Raw genomic sequence first — 22261 nt, 5'->3', positions numbered from 1 at the left:
TCGAATTTCAAATATAGCTATGCCCTAAGAAAAGTGTAGTAAGAAGTTTTCGAATTTATAATTTGTTCGATTTATTATAAAATTTTGCAGTTAATTACTATTCCATTAAGATAGTTAATTTGAAAGGCCTTCACGTTGATCGTTTTGTATATTGGGTTAAATTCACATCACTTATACTAGACTGCGAAGAGCAGGTTTACTCAAATTTTCAATTGAATACTCTTGACTTAGCTAAGACTTAGTTATAGTACAAATATAAGATATACATACACACACATAACACACACTGTTTTCCCTTTAAAGTTCAAATATGTTCCTCTTTAAAAATAGACATCTATAATATAATCTTAGTTGCAATTGTCTTTAGCTTAGACTATTTAAATCTATTGTGGCTATAGCTTAGCCAGAGCTAAAGGTCTCGTAAACATTGGCGCCCAACATTTTCGATTTTTCGGATACCACATAGAAGCTAAGCAACTGGGTGGGCAGATTGTGTGGCCGCGCAGAGCTGTCGTAGCCGTGCGATGTGAGTCCACTGATAATGGGTATTAGTTTGGCCAGAGCGACTAGCACCCTATTAACGTCCAGCAGGTTGTTGTTGTTGCTCTGTTTGCTTTGGCCATTCATGGGCTGCTGCTGCTGCAGCTCACCGGGCGCCAAATGTTGCAGTGTGTCACCCATGGACTCCGCAATGGCATCACAACTGAGCACAAAGCCGCGACTCACGTTATGCGCGCACACGCCAACGCAATCCTCACTCTCGAGCAGATCAAGCGTCTCGTTGTACATCTGCTGCAGCAGCGGGGAGCAGTTGAATCTCTCCTGCAGGCGGGTTAGATCTGGCAGCAGGTACTTACTCATCTTGGAGTTGGGATCGTGTCGCGTGTCGCCATTGATGGCCATTTGCAGCGACCAGAATATCTGCTCCGTATCGGCCAGAGTCAGTTGACGCGTCAGCGGCATTGATTTGAGCACTTCCACCACTTGACTGCGTATAAATCGCGCCAGATCCCTGATACCATCGTGCGTGATGAAGTGGCGTATCAGGGACAAGTACTGCTGTTTTAGTTCGTCGGTTATTTGCCGCTGTTCTGTCATAATATCCCGATAGATGTAGCCACCCAGCAGATTGAGCTGGACACGCAGCGCAATGACCAGCATCGAGGAGGCATACACAAAGGTAGCCAGCCGCGTGAATGATACAATTTTCATTTGCTCCCAAAGCTCCAGTTTGTTGGTAGGATTCTGGCGCAGCTGCTCGAGCAGCTCATCCGTGCTGCACTCGTGCAACACCGCCTGGCACATTTCCTCGCCCATGCCCAGTATCACCTGATTGCAGGTACGCTCCGTCGACTCGAAATGGTGCATTCGTCGCGAACGTTCGAAGAATTCGCGCGCCTGCCGCTCCTGATACTCCACGAGCTTGCGCTGCGCATAACGTGCCGCATAGATGGTGCCTCCCACCAGAACCCCAGTTACAACGAATTTACGTCGATGGCGTGTCAGAAAATCTTGCAGGCGCGACAACATGATGAGCTCCTATCCTCCACACTAGCAAAACCTTTAAAGTTTAATCGGGGCGCTTCTTGGGAATAGCGACAGCTGCCGTTGCCTCCACCTCTGCCTCTGCCGTCAGCCTCTATAACCGCCCCTGCAATATGAAAGTCTATGAATACTTAATGTACAAAGTTCAAATATTTTAGTGTGAGTCGACCACGTCGGTGACTTTGGTCAGAACAGATTAGATTAGCCTAACACCGACGAAATACTCACAAATTCTTTGCGTAAAATGTTTATTGACAACTATGCCGTGTTTGTTCTGCTTTTATTTTCCAGTGCGTCCCGGCCCCAAGTGTCAAGAAATTTTTTATTGATTTCGGCTTGGAGCTTTGAAACGTCGGTCCTTTTCCTGGTCGTGTTTATGCGTGGTTTGCACGCGCGGAATGTGTTATTAAAGTGTGTTTATATTAAGTATCTATCTCTCTTCAGGCCAGCATTGTTGGTTTTGTCATTCGATTTTACTAAACTTTCAGTTTAATATTTGTTGAGCACTAAAACACTTGTCTGGGTTTCTTTGTGCATTTGCGCCCAAGCAGGGCTGACATACGTTTGGACAGGGTTGTTTTGGTACCGCGACTCAGTGAGCACACGACTGTACAGCACTGCTCTGTATCAGCTGTGTTTACGAACACTGCTAAATAACATCTGCATGTGAAATCTAACTATACTTTAATAAATAACTTCCGCGGGTTATTTGTAATTAAATTACTAGCTATGTCAATTTAGAATTTGCTTCAGTTTCGCTTACTTGTTTGGGCTTCTTTGATTATTTTGATGACCATCGTATGGTAACACCGTACTCTGCCTAATTTGGTGTTTTCAAGCACTGGCTAACAAGAAAGTTAGACAAAGGTGGGTAGACGTACAAACACACATGCATGCGTATGCACAAGTATGCGCAATACACTCTGGTGTAGTGGGCGGCAGTGTTTACAATGTCGTCGACGGAGCGTAAACTGATTGTGGTCACTGGATTTGGTCCGTTCGTGGGCCATGAAGCGGTCAACGCCAGCTGGGAGGCTGTGCAACTGCTGCCCGAGCTGCTTAGCTACGAGGGCACCGACTACCAGCTGGAGAAAAAAATGGTGCCAGTGGAATATGCGGCCGTAGATGAGGCAGTTACAGAAATTTGGCAGCGGCAGCCAGAGGCAAGCATTAATATATACGATTTAATTCAGCGTCGCTGACATCATTCCCCCACACTCGTCGCAGCTGGTCGTGCATGTCGGTGTCTCTGGCGTGGCCAAATGCGTCTATGTGGAGAAACTCGCCTATAATCATCAGTTTCGACGACCCGATAATGCGGGCCAATATCTAAGCAAAAGCACTTGCTGCCTGCCTTACAATGGAAAAGCAAATGTTTTGCGCTGCGGCCTGAACGTTGATAAGATTGTGGAGGCTGTAAACTTAACCTGTGATGAGTGTGTGGCGCCAGCACGAACAGTCAACAACAAGGCCTTGGAGGCCACGAAGGCGTCCAAAAATGTTGGCGACTTCCTCTGCGGCTATATCTATTTAAGGTCCTTAGACGTGGACTCCAAGCGCACCTTGTTTGTACATGTTCCGCCCATTGACAAGCCCTTCAGCTCTGCGCAAACATCAGAGATTCTTTCCAAAATAATTATGCAATGTGTAGAGCAATTGGCTGCCTGTGAATCCCAGTGAAAGTATTCGGTTAGTGTAATTTTTGTCAGTGTACTATTTGTATGAACAGTTGCAAGCTTATAAAAAACCTTTATTGTTATGAGGAATTTTTGAATTCTATAGTATATACATGGCAATACTCTTAAGCTTCTTTTGTTATTTTATATAAACAGATAACGTACTAGATAAACGTGTTTATTACTATAAATAATTTTCACATGCCGTCTGGTTTATTGTACATGCATTGTTTTCCCTTGCATAGTATTATTGCTTAAATCGAGGGGAACAGTGCGTTCGTTTTATGTAGATTCAGCCGCAACGATTTCCGTATCTATAGAAAAAAAGAAACAATAATAAATTTAAATATCGCAGCTTTTCTTCGCAATTGTTAACAGTTCAGCGCAATGTTAAGCCAACAACATAACATAAAATATATATGAACTAAATGAGTCACAGTCGTTCTTTTAGTTCAGTGATTCGTGTAATCGAACTTATTCCGGACAGCTCGATACATATATGGAGCCAATGTTCTGTCGCTTGGACGTAGACGATTTCATTTGGAATTTGGCTTGCAACTTGTACGGTAGACATTTTTTGTCTTTAGAGTTGCGCTAGTGTGTGTCTGTGTGATAGACTTCTACCTACAAATAGGCATTTATATATACTAAATATTAAGTGCCCGCGATGAAATTCCTAATCTGTGCACTACTCGCGGCGTCCTACGTGGCGGCCGCTGATATTAAACTGGAGGAGGGTGTCATCGTAGCGACGGTGGATAATTTCAAACAAGTGATTGCTGACAACGAATTTGTGCTCGTCGAGTTCTGTGAGTATTCATTTGCAACATAATTAACATAAATAAAATGTGCCGTACCGGCCGCTAAACCGCTGCCGCTTCATGGTGATTCATGAAAATCGACAAGGGGCTACGTGGTCTTTTGTGAGCAAGCCCCCAGCGTGATGCTCCGAAACAAGATATGTCTGCGTGGCAGTTTGGCCACCAGTCGGATTGTTGTTGCTACTCGGCAAGCTTCCTTTGGCTTGTGAAGGCGGGAAGAGAACAGAAGTTTTAGTTGTGAGAGAAAATTCATTTGTATATATTTTTTTTTGTTTTTACATTTAATCGTTTATCGCATATCGATGATTTTGCGGATATTGGCTTGCGCTCTGCCCTCTCCTTACCTCTCTTTCATTACTTTTGTCGTTACTCTCTCCTTGCATACGACCATCCCTCTTACACGCAATGTGCCAGCACCTGTGCGCAAGCGAGCCGGCAGCTGTGCTGGCATTTGTTGCGCGTAAGTTTTTAAATGTTAAAGTGCTAAGCAAAAGTTGCGCGTCATCATAATCAGAGAAGATTATTCTTCGGCACATTTCCCAACAGGGTCAGCGCGGTTGGTGTTTGCCAGCTAAAGCTGACACTGCGTTCCTGCTCTTATCTTTGGCTTCGTGAGTGCCGCGCGGCGTCCTCAAGCCGAGATAAGGCCGGAACAGTTTCTATTTCCATATGTCTCAGTTTTATCAACACGGCAATGCAACTCTGTTGCGTCGTTACGGGCGTGGCTATATTCCGCCTACTTGCTGCTTAGTTCTTACATCCGCTTCATCAGTATAGTTTTAGAATAGAAAAAAGTTGTCAAGCAACTGTCGCCTTGAAACTGGGTTAGCTAAACAACTTTTCGCCGCTATTCCGTCAAGAATTTCTGTCTCTTTTGCGCTGCTTTCTATTCTGGCTTGCCCTTTTAAATACCGTACGCCGCCGCTTAATGCGATCGCGCCTGCGCAGCGGCAGAAGTTCATTCAACTCTTTATTTTATATTCGCTCTCTATTTCTGTTGCTTTTATTGTTGTTGCTCTTTGAGCGCGTGCTAAACAGTACAATGCATCAATATGGCGGCGGCCCTGTCTGCGGTTTGTTTATGCCAGCAGTTCATGTGTGTGTGTTTGTGTGTTTGTGTGTGTTTACGCTACGTTTCCAAAACGCACAAATCTGGCAACGTCAGCAGATCCAATACTTGACCACGAACAGATAATGCCGCCCCGATTTACCTTGCGAATCTTATCTGTGCAACTTTTACGCTCATTTGACCATTAACCAAGGCCACGTCAGCTTGAGCCGCAGATAAGAGAGTGTAAGACGTTGTCAACTCGCATTATGTCATTGTCTTTCTATATTTATCTCTCTTCCTCTCGCTCTCTCTCTCTCTCTGTGTGTTCTGTCGAATGCGTATAAAATTGCAGCTCTTCACAACTCAACACGTGGAATTTGCATAATATGCAACAGCTGCTGTTCCATGTTAAATCTGGCGTGAAAAATACCCCGGCACGCCCGCCTAACACCCACACTTTTGCGACAATTCGATTTTCCATGCGAACGCTTCGCTTAAGCGAGATTGATATGTGTATCTGAAGTACTCTACATATCTACATAAATATTTGCTATTTATAATAGATTTATTAATTGCTTGAGCTTACATTGAAATACTGAAATTTAACGGTCTGTTTGTTTTGAGAGTGCATCGCAATAAACTAGACACGCTTTAAACTATTCATCAACAATTAAAAATAAATTTGTTTAATTGGATAAATGTGTGAAATATTTACTTATTTTGTAATATTTGTTTAATTTTTGTTGCAGATGCACCCTGGTGTGGTCATTGCAAGGCACTGGCGCCCGAGTATGCCAAGGCCGCCCAACAGCTGGCAGAGAAGGAGTCGCCCATTAAGCTGGCCAAGGTCGATGCCACCGTTGAGGGTGAGCTGGCCGAGCAGTACCAAGTGCGTGGCTATCCCACGCTGAAGTTCTTCCGCAGTGGCTCGCCCGTGGAGTACAATGGTGGACGTCAGGCCGCTGACATTATTGCCTGGGTGACCAAGAAGACTGGCCCACCAGCCAAGGATTTGACCAGCGTTGCCGAAGCCGAGCAGTTCCTGAAGGACAATGAGATTGCCATCATTGGCTTCTTCAAGGATGTGGAGTCGGAGGAGGCCAAGATCTTCACTAAGGCCGCCAACGCATTGGACTCGTTTGTCTTTGGTATCAGCAGCAATGCCGATGTGATTGCCAAATATGAATCCAAGGACAATGGTGTCGTGCTGTTCAAGCCATTCGATGAGAAGAAATCGGTGTTTGAGGGCGAGCTGAGTGAGGAGAGCCTTAAGAAATTCGCTCAGGTGCAATCCCTGCCTTTGATTGTGGACTTCAACCATGAGTCGGCATCTAAAATCTTCGGTGGCTCAATCAAATCGCATCTGTTGTTCTTCGTGTCGAAGGAGGCTGGCCACATTGAGGCCCATGTTGATCCATTGAAGGAGATTGCCAAGAAATACCGCGAGGACATTCTGTTTGTGACCATCTCATCTGATGAGGAGGATCATACTCGCATCTTTGAGTTCTTTGGCATGAACAAAGAGGAGGTGCCTACTATTCGCTTGATCAAGCTGGAGGAGGATATGGCCAAGTACAAGCCCGAATCAGCCGATCTGACACCCGAGTCGATTGAAGCTTTCCTCAAGAAGTTCCTCGACGGTAAGCTGAAGCAGCATCTGCTGTCACAGGAGCTGCCTGAGGATTGGGACAAGCAGCCCGTCAAGGTGCTCGTTTCGAGCAATTTCGAGAGCGTTGCCTTGGACAAGAGCAAGTCGGTGCTGGTTGAGTTCTATGCACCATGGTGCGGTCACTGCAAGCAGCTGGCCCCCATCTACGATCAGCTGGCTGAGAAATACAAGGATAATGCCGACATTGTCATTGCCAAGATGGACTCCACTGCCAATGAGCTGGAGAACATCAAGATCTCATCCTTCCCAACTATCAAATACTTCCGTAAGGACGACAACAAGGTCATCGACTACAACCTGGACAGGACCTTAGATGACTTTGTCAAGTTCCTCGATGCCAACGGCGAAGTTGCCGATGCCGAGCCTGCTGAGGAGAGCGAGGAGGAGGAAGAAGCGGCGCCCAAGAAGGACGAGTTGTAAACTAACAAAAACACAATTAATCCAAGAAAAAAAACAACAGCAACAACAACACACACAACCACACAGCAACAACAAATAGCAACGTACATTCTGTAGTTTATTCTTGTCTTCGGTCGTGGATCCAATTCCAATGAGTTTTTGTCATTGCCCCCAGTCCTGGCCGTGGCACAATTTAAGTCCCAACTTGTTTGCCTAATAAATAACTTAATTTAGTTGTGATTTGCAACAACAAATATTTACGCAATTTCACATCGTAGCGCGAAGCATTTGGCAGCGCCTTCGCCGCGTTCAGTTTTTGATATGCGTAGTTTAGAATTCAGTTTTATTGAAGCGGTAACCGAGAAATCAAATTGATAAATTTTTAATGTGTAATCTTCTAAGTTTTCTATTTTGAATTTGTAGAAGCATTGAGAAAGAACTGATTAAGGACTTAATAAATAAAGTTGGCAACAACATTAAAAACAAATGATTTCATGCTATCGCATATTTTAAAATGAATGTAATATTCAATACTCGATAGGGTCTATTGATATGTGTATTAGATATTCCTAAATATTTAGGCGAGTTTTAAAAAAATATTCATGTATATTATTTTTATCCATTTAAATTATGTATTATCTATAATGATTGAATTTTAAATCAATTTAAATAACCGCCCTAACATTTGTATTTCGCGGTTATTTGCTTGCACTTTTCAACACTGTAACATCAGAATTATGTGGCGTATTCGATATTTTTATATTTTCGTAATGCGGCCACACTGCACACGAATTTAAGGCCAAGTGTGACCGATTAAATGCATTTTAGTGTGTATTTTAGCAGTCAACATTCTAAAAGTGAAATGGTCAAAAACAAACAAGTGCCAGTTCACAAACAGAAATTAATGTAAAAAATGTGCAAAATACAACAAATGCATTGTGAATTGGTAACTGGACTGTGTGCACCAGCGACTTTTGTAGTGTAGCGTGCACTACGAGCCCGCCGCTGCTTATTACAGTTAACATTTCTGCGGTAGGTGTGTGTATGTGTCTATGCGCAGGTATATACATATGTATGTAGGGCCAGCCAATGCTAACGGGACTTTCTCTTCAAACAAGTCGAAATTTTTTTGATTTGCGACATTCTCTTGCGTTGCAGAATGATGAGCAATACACGAAACAATTGCATGAATGTTGATGAAAACATCTCTGTCGCCGCCACTCCCGGCGGCAGCGCGACACCGTCGACCGTGATGCCGGAATTTGTGCACCTGACTGAGACGCGTCGGGGTATTTATAGAGCGATTGCCGCCACTAACGATGACAGCTTCAACAATGTTATGAATCGACTGCTCCGACAATTTGAGTGGTAAGTACATGACCATTGCTGATCCATATTCTCTCAATTAATCTCTTTGCCCAACCCCACATGACAGTGCCATACGAGAGGAGCTGGAGTGTGCACAAAACTCACCGCTAATATGCCGCAAATTGGCGCGCAGTATAATCGGTCTCACCGACCTTATCTACACCCTACAGGGCCGGCGTATGCTGGGCAACAGCAGCTGGAATCCTTCCTGTGACCGTTGGTGCTACATTGTGGCTAATTATATTGCGTGTGAGCTGTGTGCCGCACAGGAGCGTGTCGAGAAGGAGCAGTGCATTATTGAGCGGATCGGCAGCATGCTCAGCCTATATGTTGAAGACAATGATACGCGCTCTGCTGTGCACAAGGAAAAGACGCTGCTCACGCTGATCGCCGTACCAAAGCTGTATGGCCAGGCGAACATCATCACAGTTTTCTACAGGTTGGCTTTATATGCTAAGACAATAAGATTATTGTATATTCTATATTATAATATGCTAACTCCTTTTCAGCCGCCTCTTTCCGCAATGGTCGTCAACATCGGGCCACTTTAGTCAGGCGGAGCTGCCCGATAAAATATACATCGAATATATTATCATATTTTATTACTGGCAAAGGCTGGAGCGCGATGAGGCGACCAAGCAGCGCATTTTTGAGTTTGCGATCAAATTTATGCGGCCCGCATGCACGCTACCTTACAACCCCGCCTACATAGAGCATTTGCCTAAATACAGATCACCCAGCACGGCAACACGTTGCATTTTGGAACATCTGAGCCTTCAAAAGTGCTGCAGAGGATTGCATGCTGCCAGCAAGATGGACAATCGAACGCTGCAACCAACGGATTTAGTAAGTTGTCTAACATAAGTCAAATGTGTGATTCTTTGACCACCATGATGTTTTAGTAAAAGGTCTGAGTTGGGCATGCGGTGTGCACGTAGCCCTTCCCCACGCAGTTAGTCGCGTGCCAGGTGAAGGCGGGCGTGCCTCTGCTGCCCATAAAATGACTTCAACATTTATCTGAGTACAAGCACACTAACGTTCAAAGTCCAATGCATCGCCAGGCAATTTATTGATACACTTTCTTGCACAACAGATACTTGACTCCGATGAGGAGGATACAGCCTCTGAATCCAATTTAGCGTTGGTCGGTGTGTTGCTGTCAACGTCAACGGCAACACAGCTTCCGCCACCACCAGCTCCAGATCCGCCTGACTTTCTAAAGCGCCTTTGCCGCAATGCCAGCCACTTGGAGCCAGTGAAGCGCGCTACGGCCCTGTATCGCGGCATTGATCCAACGTGCGAGGTTGTGGATCTCTGTGAATCGGATGATGACGACGAAATGTTCTCCCTGGACTTCAGCGTGCCCGCTAATGTGGATGGCAATGGCTCCAATTCAAACGAAGCGGCGGGTGTTGGGGAAGATGATTATGTGCCCATAACGCGCATATATCCCATTAATTTGCGAACGTATCAGCGCGCCACAAGCAGCGGCGCAACCGTGTCTACGCCTGCTGCGACCTACACAATGCCGCGCATAGTCAACAGCTACAGCTGCCGTCGGGACAGTCTGCATCTCGTGTCTACAACACAAATGCCGCCACATCTTGTCGATCAGTGCGTACAAACGGCCGAGCAGGAGGCAGAAGCACAACATTTAGAACAAGAGGAACAGCTGCTGCAGCTGGACATTAATGATGATGCCATATCTAGTTGCATGCTCTACTCCGACTCCGATAAGGAGCTGTCCGCCAGCACTTCAACGCCCAAACTGCACTACAAAGCCTCATTCTCCCGCAGAATAAGCACGAATGCCAGTAATATAGCTGAACCCAATGACAATCACTACTGCCATCAATCATCTAGTCGTAATAGCCATAGCAGCGAGGCGTCGCTGCACAAAAAGCAAGTCACTTTCAGTGTACAACATTTGGGCGCCTCCAACAAATCCCAGTTAAGCAAATCCTTTAAAACCATTAAGCCATCAATTAAAAATTATAAAAAGTTCAATAATACATCACTCTCGTCGCTGACACCAAGCTCGTCCATGGACTTCATCGAATCTCTCAAGTGGATGGGACGAAAAGGTAAGTACATGTTCATATCTTTAAATATATATATATCCAACTATAAGTCTTTTCTCAATATTTAGAACATTTACTTGCCGGCCAGCGCATGTTTAGCAAATTGGAATCTAAGAAAATCTGTGATAAAAGGACTACTGAATCGTTGTCTTCCTGCAATCGACGTGGGCGACAAGTTAAGCAGGCACGTCCGTCAGCCGCTATCCCGAACACGCCCACGCCCACAAGTCAGCTTACGCCCACGACAAGCAATGCTTCAAGTGGCACACCGACGCCACAACCGAAGAGACGGCAGCCTCGCGGCCCACAACGTTCCCTGCCCACACCACCCGCCTCCACGCACAGCTCGGTTGAGACATGCCAACGTCGAAGATCGACTGATAGCGCGCAGAACTCGATTGACGTTGATCGGGTGCAAGCATTGGCCAGAAAATATAAATTTAACCGGCGCAAGTTCGCTGATACGTCCACGGAGCATGTCGATTTCTACAATAGTCTCCTTCAGCTTCAGCGCCGGAAACTAGACGAGAAGCGAGGATCCGGTGTAATAAAGTCGCAGTCAGAGTACGATGCAAAACTCAGAAAGCGATTGCATACATCGAATACCGAACTACGCAAGGATATCGAGAGGCTGGAGAATGAAGTGGCAATCATTAAAAGCTTTGCGGCGCAGGTGCATGCAAAGAAGACAGCGATGCCAATGCCTGTCGTAAGACTGAAGCGCATCCACATTGAGGACTCGGTAATGTTTATTTATTTATTTATTGATATTTATTATTTTTTATTAATAGTTGACAAAACGAGTGTCAACTTAAATAATTAATACATTAGAATAGCAAAATTAGAAACTTACAACTTAATTAGAATACAAATATTCGATATCATCGCCCGTCGGGCCAACTAACCCCGTTCCACAGCTAAACTTGACAGTGATGTGTTTTAGACTCTGCAGTTTAGAGGAAAAGTATTAAAAGTGAAAAAAAGTATTACATAAAAATTAAAATAATCTTAAGTAACTTTTTATTAAATAACATAAATAAGTTAGAAAAGAATGAAATAAGTTAGCAAAAAAGGGGGAAAAATGGAATAAAAAACCTATAGAAATTTGAAATAGGCCATAGCATATTAAGCAATAGTGATAGGAAAAAACCGACCCGGCGGGGAATCTTGATAGCCTGTCCGGCAAGCTAGTGTTGCATGCCTTTTTCTTTTACGTATAACATGCTCATAACACACACACACCTATTCTGTATGCGTAGGAGGAATTGGCTCGGCCCAAGGACCTAAAGCTGACCAAACGACGCCGGCGACGAAAGCAACATGGCTGGAGCCGGATTAAGAACGTTAAGAAAAAGGTGGCCCAGCAAAATATTGCAATTTGGACTTCTTCTCCAACTCCAACTCCCACTTCTGCTATTGCTCCTGCCACGGATTCCGTTGCTCCTGCAACTCCTGTTGATTTCGCTGTTTGCGCGTCGCCTGAACCGGACTCCATTGCCGCCTATGTAACATTGGCAACAAATGGCGAGTCCTGCAGCGAAGAGGATGCAGTGATTAAGGCAATAACAACGCAAGAGTGCACGCTCAGTCGAGAGGCGGAACCAAGCAGTGTTATTGCCGCACATGAGATCGAAGTGGCCTCCAGTAATGTACCTGTGTATTTGCTCAATGGCGAGAGCCGCGATGTGATGACGCCCGTGCCACCATCCTTGTCCAGCGACGCTGCTACATCGGAACCGTAACATTCGTGAGAAGAAGCTGGTAGACGGGCTTGTGGAATCCAATTGGCCATTGGCCACTTTTAACTGTAGTCCATATAAATATATACATATATATCTCTATATTTTTTGTTGATGTTTAAAACGAAGCCTGTTAAAACTATTGAAAGAATATTTCGTAGTATTACTTTAAGTGTATTTTTAGAACTGTTGACCTTTATTATATTATTAATTGCAAATTATTGTGCAGTGTTTGACTAATGGACATTGCACTCCAAAGCTTTATGTTTATATATTTTATTCGTACAAAAGTTGTTGTAATTTATGATTTTATACACTCAATTTGAACTTAATAAGTTAACGTCCAATGCAATAATCTTAAACATGAAATTAGTCACAATTGTTCAGATTGCTATATTATGTGTATTATTTTCAAGTTAATTAAATAAATAGTTAATGGTCTTTTCCTTTTCTGTATTTCAGCTAATGCTTCATTTTAGCCGATTCCCGTATATTAAATTTGGGCACACGATCCTTTCTTGCCAATATCCTGTTGGAGTTATCCTCAATGTTAATTGTACTGATAATTATATTCACACGACGCTCAATGACCCCAACGAATAGCTTCACATTATGGACAGTCAGGAAGGTTCTGGAGCTGAGCACATTAAGTATGGGTGCATCATCACAGGCCAGTAATCTGTATGTGTTAAGAAACCTTCAATTTTTAGTACCCTACGTGGACTTTTATAATCTTACTTGAATATGTCCTCAATACCCTTGAGTAGCTGCTGCAATCGAGTGCTCAGATTTTGTTTCTTTTCGCTTGTCTCTTTGGCCAGTTGCTCAACACGCACCAGTTCGTCATTTAAATAATCCAAGGCCTCTGTTTTGAGCTTCAGTTCCTTTTCTGTTTGCTCCGATTTTTGGCGCTCTGGAAATGGAGCAATATTATAATCATTACCCATTATGCAGTTATGCTAATAATGCATCTTACTTACCAATCTGATCTGTTAAATCCTGTGTGGTATCATTAAGTACCTCCACCTCGTGACTCAACTCATTCACGTAGCTGAAGAGCGCAAAGTTTTCATCTTCCTGGCGCTTAAATTGTGCCACCAGGCGTTCCGTGTCATCTTCGCCATAAAGCTGTTTAATTCTTTCAATTATCTCTTTGTATTCGAATAGCTGGCGCTCATAGTTGTCCTTTTGATTCTGCTTTTTGTCCAGCTCACGTTGTTCCAGTTCGGGATTGACGCGTTTCTGACCCTTGATGTCGAAGAACTTTTGCAACTTGGCATCGTGCTCCAAGCGACGCTGCATTTCTCGCATTTCCTGTATATGCATCACCTTATCATTCTCGTTGCGGTCCTTCAGCACCGATAGCTTCGTGCACAGCTCTTGGCGTTGATCAAAGGCCATTGTTGACTGATCAATTAAATCCATGATGAGCTTTTTTCCGTCGTTGAATTGTGTAACCATCGATTGCCACATGTCGTTAAAGTTTGCGCTGTTTAGATAACAAATATAATATATGCCAAACAGGCATCAAGTTTCGATATTAGATCAAATTAACCAAAAGTAGCAAGGGGTTGCATCGCGTTTTTTATGATGTCCTGGCGAGTCCTGTGTAAATTAACTCGTATGGACAGGGACTGTAATCTGCCCAAATGAAACATAATCGTCATTATTTTTTCTTCTTAAAGGACATTAAATTGACCACCTTAAGGACCACTCTGATGACCGTTGGACAACATGCAGTCCTTGCCCTGCCAATTTTGAATAAGTCATTTATGTCTGCAAAGATAAAAGGGTGTAGATCGGCCGTATCCTTGCCGATCATGATGTCCATTTGCCAACCGTGAGTCCTTATCGTCCCAATTCGTAATGTTTAATGAAAAGGACGAAAGTCCTTCAGACACCGTAGATATGAGTACAATTCTTTCGTAAATTATCGAAGCCACAACTCGGCCGTATCCTTACAGATCCTGACGAGTCCTGTGTCAAACAAATTGTCTGGTCAAGGACCTGAAACTGTCCGAAGGATAACAAAATCGTCCTTGCCGTTTCAGAGATATGGCCAATTTTCTAAAAAGGACATTTTTTAATTAGCCATAGTTCGGCCAAATCCTTAAGGATATCGAAAGGATATATAGTTTTGAACTCGTGGGGAGCAGGACTATTGATTGGCATTCAAGGATTTCCAGGATTCGACAAAAAATTTTGCCGAAAATTTGCCTAGGGGGTTAGTCGCAAAAGCGGCAAAAATCGAAAAATTCGGGACTAACTTGGTCATTTGAAGGACTATCGGGATGTCCTTTGGACAGTAGATAGTGCTCGTGCACCCATTTAAGAAAATATAGCAAAAAGGACGAAAGTCCTTCAAATGGCGAAGTTTTAAGGACAATTTTTGCAAGAGAAAATAGGCCATAACTCGGCCATATCCTGGCGTACCCTGACAAGTCCTGTGGCAAATAAATTGTATTAACCAGGACTACCAACTGGCCAAAATTCATTGAGATCGTCCTGCTAGTTTTGAAGATATTCAAGGATTTGTGTTTTCGGGCCATTTCCGTGCGCTCCGGGATGAAAATTTTACAAGTAAAAATACAAGTCCTGGGGTTCTTAGATGACCCCATATTTTTTTGATGCAGATCGATGCAGGGGGTCTATACGATCCTAACGCACCATGTCCTTTGAAAATCTGCAAGGATTTGACCGAGCTATGTCCTTTTTTCTTTACATAAAATACTTTTATATATTTTTCGCCCTGTTTAATTTCAATATGTTTTTATGCTTTCAGACTGACAAATAAAGGACTACAATGAGCTCTAAGGACCTCCACGACTGACAAAGCAAATTTTTCCAGGATCGGACTTTAATTAAGCCAGATATAGGTTTTTTAAGTTTCAATAAACTATTATTATGATTTATGCTTGATTTGTATAATTTTAAAAGAAATAATTAAGAAAACTAGCATAAAAAACAACAATTTTATATATTTGAACATAAATAAATCAATTATTTAAAATAAAAGAAGAAAATCCAGTTTTTTAATTAAAAAAGTCAAAAATCAATATTCCAACGCTTGGCCCACATTTAAAATTTGTGAAGATATGAAAGATGTTATGTCGTTCTAAAACGACATAACTCCGCGCGTAGATATGACGTTCTAAAACGACATAGCTCCACGCGGAGATATGTCGTTTCAAAACGACACACCTCCGCGCGGAGATATGTCGTTAAAAAACGACATAACTCCGCGCGTTTCAAAACGACATAACTCCGCGCGGAGATATATCCTTCCAAAACGACATAACTCCGCGCGGAGATATGACGTTCCAAAACGACATAACTCCGCGCGGAGATATGTCGTTTCAAAACGACATAACTCCACGCGGAGATATGTCGTTCCAAAACGACATAACTCCGCGCGTTTCAAAACGACATAACTCCGCGCGGAGATGTATCGTTCCAAAACGACATAACTCCGCGCGGAGATATGACGTTCCAAAACGACATAACTCCGCGCGGAGATATGACGTTCCAAAACGACATAACTCCGCGCGGAGATATGACGTTCCAAAACGACATAACTCCGCGCGGAGATATGACGTTCCAAAACGACATAACTCCGCGCGGAGATATGTCGTTTCAAAACGACATAGCTCCACGCGGAGATATGTCGTTCCAAAACGACATAACTCCGCGCGTTTCAAAACGACATAACTCCGCGCGGAGATATATCGTTCCAAAACGACATAACTCCGCGCGGAGATATGACGTTCCAAAACGACATAACTCCGCGCGGAGATATATCGTTTCAAAACGACATAACTCCACGCGGAGATATGTCCTTTCAAAACGACATAACTCCACGCGGAGATATGTCGTTTCAAAACGACATCGGCCGAAAAAAATCATTGCATACCCTCACGGGGCGCCCTGCTCGGAGGCTACGCCCCAAATTTGCCCTAAAATTCCACTCAAATACCAGGCGAACAGAAATGCCCAGAAGGTCGACGAGTGGTTTGAATAAAAATTTTCATTGCATAGCATTAAGGGGCAAAAATGTAACTCAATTAAAATGAGTGCTGTTAATTACCAGTCTATGTAAAATGAGTTCTGTAAGCTGCCTGTTAAGCAACAGCTGCAGCTGCAGCTAATGTAAAATGGCTCCTGAAAGAAAAATCATACATGTTTTTGGACCATTTCAATGCAAATTTTGCAGGGATCTGATCCTTTAGGTTCCCAAGGACTATATCGATGATATGGTAAATCAAGGATATGCTAGTCAACTAAGAACCATCCAGGCAGCGGGCTGATGTAAAAGAAACGCATACATATTTTTGGACCATGTTCTTGCGCATTTTGCGAGAACTCGGTCGTTTAGGTTCGCAAGGACTATATCCATGATATGGAATAACCAAGGATATGTTAGTCAACTAGAAACCACCCAGGGGGCTGGATGCTGTACACGAAAAGCATACTTTCGGCTCGCTAGGAGTATATTTATGATATGGAATTACCAAGAATAAACTAGTTTGGTAAAAAATGTAGAATGTGAATTTTTGAATGCTAATCGATAGTACTTATCCGTTCGAGTCCAAAATGGTATATCATTCCGAAATCGGCAATATCTGGCAGAAATATTCCGAAAAATCATGAGAATAGTTTAACATCTAAGCCGAACCGACATATGGCAGAATTTTACATACTTCCCCTCGTTTGATGGTGTAACTAACTGTCAATTATAGAAGGGATCCCCACGAATTTAAAAATGAATAACATTCCAAAATCAGACGGTGTTTACTCGAGATACTCGAAAAAAATTGCCGAAATAGTTTTAATTTACGAATAGATCAGGTTTTTGGCAAAAAACGTGATGTAACACCTTGATTTTTGTCAATTTTGATCAAAATTTAGAATGTGCTTTGTTGATTGCTAATCGATAGTTCTAATCCGTCCGAGTCCAAAATCGCTTATCATTCGGACAAATCGGACATTACTTCGCTGAGATATTGAAAGCACATTATTTTTTTTCAGACGCACTTACCGATCTTGAAGCATATGGTTTATGGCGTCACGCATTTTGCCGTTCTCGGTTAGAACATCGGAACACTTTTTGTTGACCACGTCGAGGCGATTCTCTAGTTTGACTACACTCTTTTGCACCTTACAAATGGTCTCCTTGTAGCAATTGTCGGGCACTTCGTTGCGACGCAATGCATCTATTTCTTTTTCCATTTTCCGAATGTGACCCTCTAACTCCCACAAATTGGTGCGTTCGCCTTGGTACACGCGTTGCAGTTCGGACTGTTGATTTTGCAGGGTTGCCAAGAGTTTCTCCTTGTTGGTATTTTTACGTGCATGAGTGCCGCCCTCCAGGGTTTTCATTTCATCCTTAAGTTTGTCATATTCCAACTGCAGAACGTTAATCATGTGATTTTGCTTTTTCAGACGTTTGGTTTTCTCCTCTAGCAGCCCGCGCAGGTCCAGCTGTAGGGCACGATGCTGGCGCTGCAGACGCTGCAGCTCAGCGGTGGCCAGTTGGTCCAGTTGGTCAGTCATTGCGAACGTCCAAAGCTACTACACTTGCCTCTTATTTACGAAAGCCAAATAACATGCCACACGGCGTAGCGCAACCAGGCAACCGCAAATATGGTGTTGCCAGATGTGTGCATTTCACTTACCTTTGCCAGTTGTGTCTGGGAAATAGCGACCAGGCTGCCGGATATGTGAATGAAGGTGGTATTTTGTGTTTAATGTTAAATCTGAAATCCATTCAAGTTATTTAAAAATAACATTTTTATTTTTATGGTAAAAGTTTATTATTTGTAACTTTATTTTTTAGTTTGTTCTTTGCCTTTTGTTTTCATGTTTAAATGTCTATAAAGTATATATAATATATATTTTTCTGCATTTTTGTAATTTTACCATTTGTTTTGTTTTTTTTTCTCAATTTTTTTGTTTAAACTTGCCAGTTTTGTTTTTTCTCTTTTTACTTATTACATTTGCATAAGTTGTCATGTATAATAATTATTTATTAATAATAATTTATTTGTTGTAATTATAACTCGTTTACTTGTTCATTTATAATTTCTCTTTTGCTTTGCTCCATTCTTAATTTTCTGTTCGTTCTGTACCATAATATTTCTCATATGCCGCATGCCATATACGACGCCCAGTTTGGCCAACGAAACAAAGTTTACATGTTCGCCATTTTAAAACTGTCAAAATTTAGCCTAGACTTTCTTGATATTTATATTATATTATGTATATATATATATATATATTTTATTTATTTTTATTTTTATTTTTATTTTTAATGATGTTATTGTTAGCTTTTGCCGCGCGTTTGGCCTAACTGCTGTTGCTTGTCGTTCGTAGACTGTGTTATCATTGTTAGGAAAGGAAAATGGGTATAAAAAACAACAATTTGATAAAAAGGCGCAAATTATGTTTATATGTAGTTAGTTCTTTTGCTGGCTCTAACACTTGTTATTGTTTTTGTTTGTAATATAGTTACTTATAAATATGTTGGGTTTATTTTTTATGTATTGTTTTGTATGTCATAAATAATGTTTAAACTAGATTTGGTAATGCATTTTTACGCCTGTTAAGTATTAAAATATTTGCATAGTTTGTTTTGTTTTAATTTGCTTGCTTTCATAATTAATTAATAGTTCATTTGATAGCTTTTAATGTGTGGCTTCAACAATTTTTCGCGACCTTGGGCGAAAAATTAAATTGAATGTAAATATAAACATATATATCTATATATATATACATATATATATATATATATATATATGTATATATATATATCTATATGAAGTATATATATAGATATATTTGTAATGTTTTTCGGTGTTTACTTTCATCCTTTTGTTTTCATGAACGAATGCACAAATTTTACACACTTCGCCATTGAGTTGTTATTATTTATAAATTGTATTTAATATACACATATGTATAGTATATATGTGGTATATATATATGTATATATATATATATATATATATAGTTAATATAAAGACCTTTTCTTTGCTATTTTAAATTATTTTATTTAATTGTTCAATACGTGTGTTTCCTTTTAGTTTTCTCTATATACTCGTAAGTATTTCTTTTCATTCTTTTCATCTACATTGCCTATTAGTTGTTTTTAAATATTTTTTTTCATCTGCGCTTTATATGTATGCATGTAGTATGTATGTATGTATAAATATAAATTTTGTAATATAAGTAAGTACTTGTATGTATGCATGTATATGTGTATATTATGTATGTAGCTGTGTGCATATTAAGTTAGTATCAACTGTTAATGGATGTGTCTCAAAAATTGTCGTTAGAAATATACGTATGTATTTGTGAATACAGATTGGATACCTGGTGCATTTCATGTAGCTGTGCTCTAAGAATCTTCAATTAGGTTGATCTTTCAAATATCAAACTTAAGAAAGTTGCTTTTCAGGACACACTTTTGTGCACAATCAATTTTGTGTTCTCGCTTTGGCCGATTTGAAAACATATTCCAATACTTGAGTATTATTAAAAATTGCTAGCAAATGCCTAAAAAGATTGTGCTCTAAAAATACGTAAGTACATTTTGGAAAAGCTTGCACTGAATTGTGTAAACAACTTGAAAATATTTGAACTTTGATGTAAATGTTATGGAAATGTATTCTTTTCATTTAACTATACTCTTTTTTAATGTCACTTGGTTGTTTATTTTTTTTTTGTGTGTTTTTCTTTGATTTTGAAACCATTTTACATTTAATATTTAATTTTTGTTGTGTTAATTTATATTTTTTTGTTTATTTTAGAGCATGTTGAAAACATAAGAATCATTTCATTTTGTTATAGGGGCAAGCTTTCTTTAATTTCACTGCAGACTTTTTTGAAAGAATGAAATTGTCAAATTCAATTTGTCAAATTTACATTTTGCTACAAATTTTATGTGCAAGTTTGGGTATGTTCTTTTCTTATTTATATATGGCATTTAACTGCATTTATTGTTAAGTTCTTTTTGCTGCTAATTTTCTTATTGTTTTCGTTAAAGGTGCTCTTCAAAAATGTCAAATAATACCCTATCTGCTGTTATTCAATATTATTTATATATTATTTGTTGCATGTTGTGTGTGTTAGTTGCACAATATCCTATGTTTAATTAAAATAAAGTATATATAGCATTGAGGATTGAAAGAGGAATCATATCCAACAATCCTCAAAATACACATTCTTCTTTTTTAAATAAGAGTTTGGGTTCAAGTTATTCAATTTGCTTAGGTAGTGTATGTCTATGTGTGTGTGTGTGTGTGTGTGCGATAGTGCATAATGCTAATTACGGACGGATTTCTAAACAGAAATAAAATATTGTGTTCAAGAATAAGCAGCTTCATGCGAATATAGTTATCGAACGCAACTGAGACTGCACTTTAAGATGGCAATTCAAGGGTGTGGGTTGTGTGTGAGTGTGTGCAGGCTAAATTCTAGACTACCAACTATCATTAAATAATTTATAATTTATAATATTATTAAACCCTTTTAGGTAAGTATCATTGGGCTTTGTGTTTACCTATATACAATATAAATTCGCTTTGACCTTTTGTTTTATTACGCTTAGCCTGCTCTCAACTGTGCATTGAGCACCTGCATCTTGCATCTGTATCAGTATCTAATATTTGGCTAAGTTCTAAAAGATAACATTTTTATCTACAAAAAATAACTTGGGGCCTTTACATTTCGTTTCAATTTCATATCATTTCATGGCATTTTCTTCAGTTGCATTTCCACACCTCATTCACTTGTATAATTGCAAAATTGGTTTATAATGCTTGTTGACCTTAGCTCGCTAATAAATCTTTGCTTTGGTTAATAGTAATAATAATAATTGTCATAATATATTTATATATATATATATATATATATATATATATATATATATCATAATATATACATATATATAATTCATCGCCTATATAAATATGACAAGATTTCTTTACTTTTTAAATTTGTTGTTTGTTTAAAAAGTTTTTGTTTGGTTTTCGTTTTCATTAATATTTATTCATATTTATTAAATGCACTTTCTGAGCTTTCCTACAAGCGCCGCCAATTATTGTTGCTGTTTGTTTTTTATCAACTTGTTTTGTTGCTCTCCCGTTCCTATACATATACCTATGCATATGTATCCGTGTATATACATATATATATTTAAATATATACTTTCCTACTACTGCACTCCTGTCCCGACTATGCCCATTTGTTGCTCTAAAGACCTATATATATATATATATATATATATAAGTATATAGATTTATGCAAATTCTACGTGTATGCAAAGCTTTAATGTTGCCAAGCTAAAACTAAAAAGAAATGTACTTAGTGCAAAAGCTTGAGGGAAATGTAACAAATGATAATAATATAATAAATTAGAAATAATTATTTTGAATTATGTTTTATAATTATTGTTATTATTATTATTATCATTATTATTATAATTGTTAATTGCATGTTTTACCCTGTATCCTATAAGTTATTCGTGTTTTGATTTAAACAAACCCAAATGCTATCAAGGCAAAATGTTCTAGGCCTAGCGAAAAAGATATGCACCCTCCCTTCTAATTGGGCCCGTTTAACTATGTATGTGTGTCTCTAACTGGGTTGTTGTTGCTGTTGTTGTATTAGTATTAGTTTGGTTTTGTGTATAAAAAACTAGTGTATGAAATTTAGTAGTCCATGGTTATGGTGGGGTCATTTTAATGTGCTTTGCTCTAGTTCTATCGTTAATCTTTTATCATTTATCGTACTGTCATTTTTAGTATAATTTCTTTTAGTTAAATACCTGCAGAAAAGTGTATCTAAATATATTTTTGATTATTAAGTTCTAAACTTGGACTCATGTGTTTTTGGTTGTTGTTGTTGTTCTTGTTG

The 22261-nt window shown here is 40.2% G+C and overlaps 5 protein-coding genes across 6 annotated transcripts; 3 read left to right on the top strand and 2 right to left on the bottom strand.

Moving 5' to 3' along the window:
* Positions 1 to 46: 46 nt before the first annotated feature.
* Positions 47 to 2195, bottom strand: Pex3 (peroxin 3). Its single transcript, XM_002048182.4, has 2 exons — positions 1774 to 2195; positions 47 to 1651 (listed from the first exon to the last, which is right to left on the bottom strand). The coding sequence occupies exon 2, from the start codon at positions 1528 to 1530 to the stop codon at positions 400 to 402; it is 1131 nt and encodes a 376-aa protein (XP_002048218.1). The 5' UTR covers positions 1531 to 1651; positions 1774 to 2195; the 3' UTR covers positions 47 to 399.
* Positions 2196 to 2341: 146 nt separating this feature from the next.
* Positions 2342 to 3575, top strand: LOC6623007 (pyroglutamyl-peptidase 1). The gene is made up of 2 exons (XM_002048181.4): positions 2342 to 2708; positions 2773 to 3575. Exons 1-2 carry the CDS (start codon positions 2496 to 2498, stop codon positions 3223 to 3225), a joined length of 666 nt encoding a protein of 221 aa, XP_002048217.1. The 5' UTR covers positions 2342 to 2495; the 3' UTR covers positions 3226 to 3575.
* Positions 3576 to 3760: 185 nt separating this feature from the next.
* On the top strand, positions 3761 to 7648 carry Pdi (protein disulfide isomerase). Its single transcript, XM_002048180.4, has 2 exons — positions 3761 to 4030; positions 5843 to 7648. Exons 1-2 carry the CDS (start codon positions 3889 to 3891, stop codon positions 7180 to 7182), a joined length of 1482 nt encoding a protein of 493 aa, XP_002048216.1. The 5' UTR covers positions 3761 to 3888; the 3' UTR covers positions 7183 to 7648.
* Positions 7649 to 7865: 217 nt separating this feature from the next.
* Positions 7866 to 12795, top strand: LOC6622961 (uncharacterized). Of its 2 annotated transcripts, none has more exons than XM_015175014.3 (7): positions 7866 to 8197; positions 8320 to 8529; positions 8597 to 8968; positions 9039 to 9375; positions 9623 to 10613; positions 10679 to 11352; positions 11870 to 12795. In XM_015175014.3, the coding sequence occupies exons 2-7, from the start codon at positions 8321 to 8323 to the stop codon at positions 12350 to 12352; spliced, it is 3066 nt and encodes a 1021-aa protein (XP_015030500.1). In that variant the 5' UTR covers positions 7866 to 8197; position 8320; the 3' UTR covers positions 12353 to 12795. The 2 variants fall into 2 exon arrangements, with proteins under 2 accessions (XP_015030500.1, XP_002048215.1); XM_002048179.4 differs by having other exon boundaries at positions 7867 to 8193.
* Positions 11907 to 21227, bottom strand: Ccdc114 (Coiled-coil domain containing protein 114). Its single transcript, XM_002048178.4, has 4 exons — positions 17385 to 21227; positions 13330 to 13838; positions 13088 to 13262; positions 11907 to 13028 (listed from the first exon to the last, which is right to left on the bottom strand). The coding sequence occupies exons 1-4, from the start codon at positions 17897 to 17899 to the stop codon at positions 12812 to 12814; spliced, it is 1416 nt and encodes a 471-aa protein (XP_002048214.1). The 5' UTR covers positions 17900 to 21227; the 3' UTR covers positions 11907 to 12811.
* Positions 21228 to 22261: the final 1034 nt, after the last annotated feature.

Source organism: Drosophila virilis, chromosome 3 (assembly GCF_030788295.1).
Source record: "Drosophila virilis strain 15010-1051.87 chromosome 3, Dvir_AGI_RSII-ME, whole genome shotgun sequence".
Lineage (NCBI taxonomy): Eukaryota > Metazoa > Arthropoda > Insecta > Diptera > Drosophilidae > Drosophila > Drosophila virilis.
The sequence above is the reverse complement of the archived record's forward strand: the minus strand, read 5'-3'. Positions and strand labels throughout refer to the sequence as shown.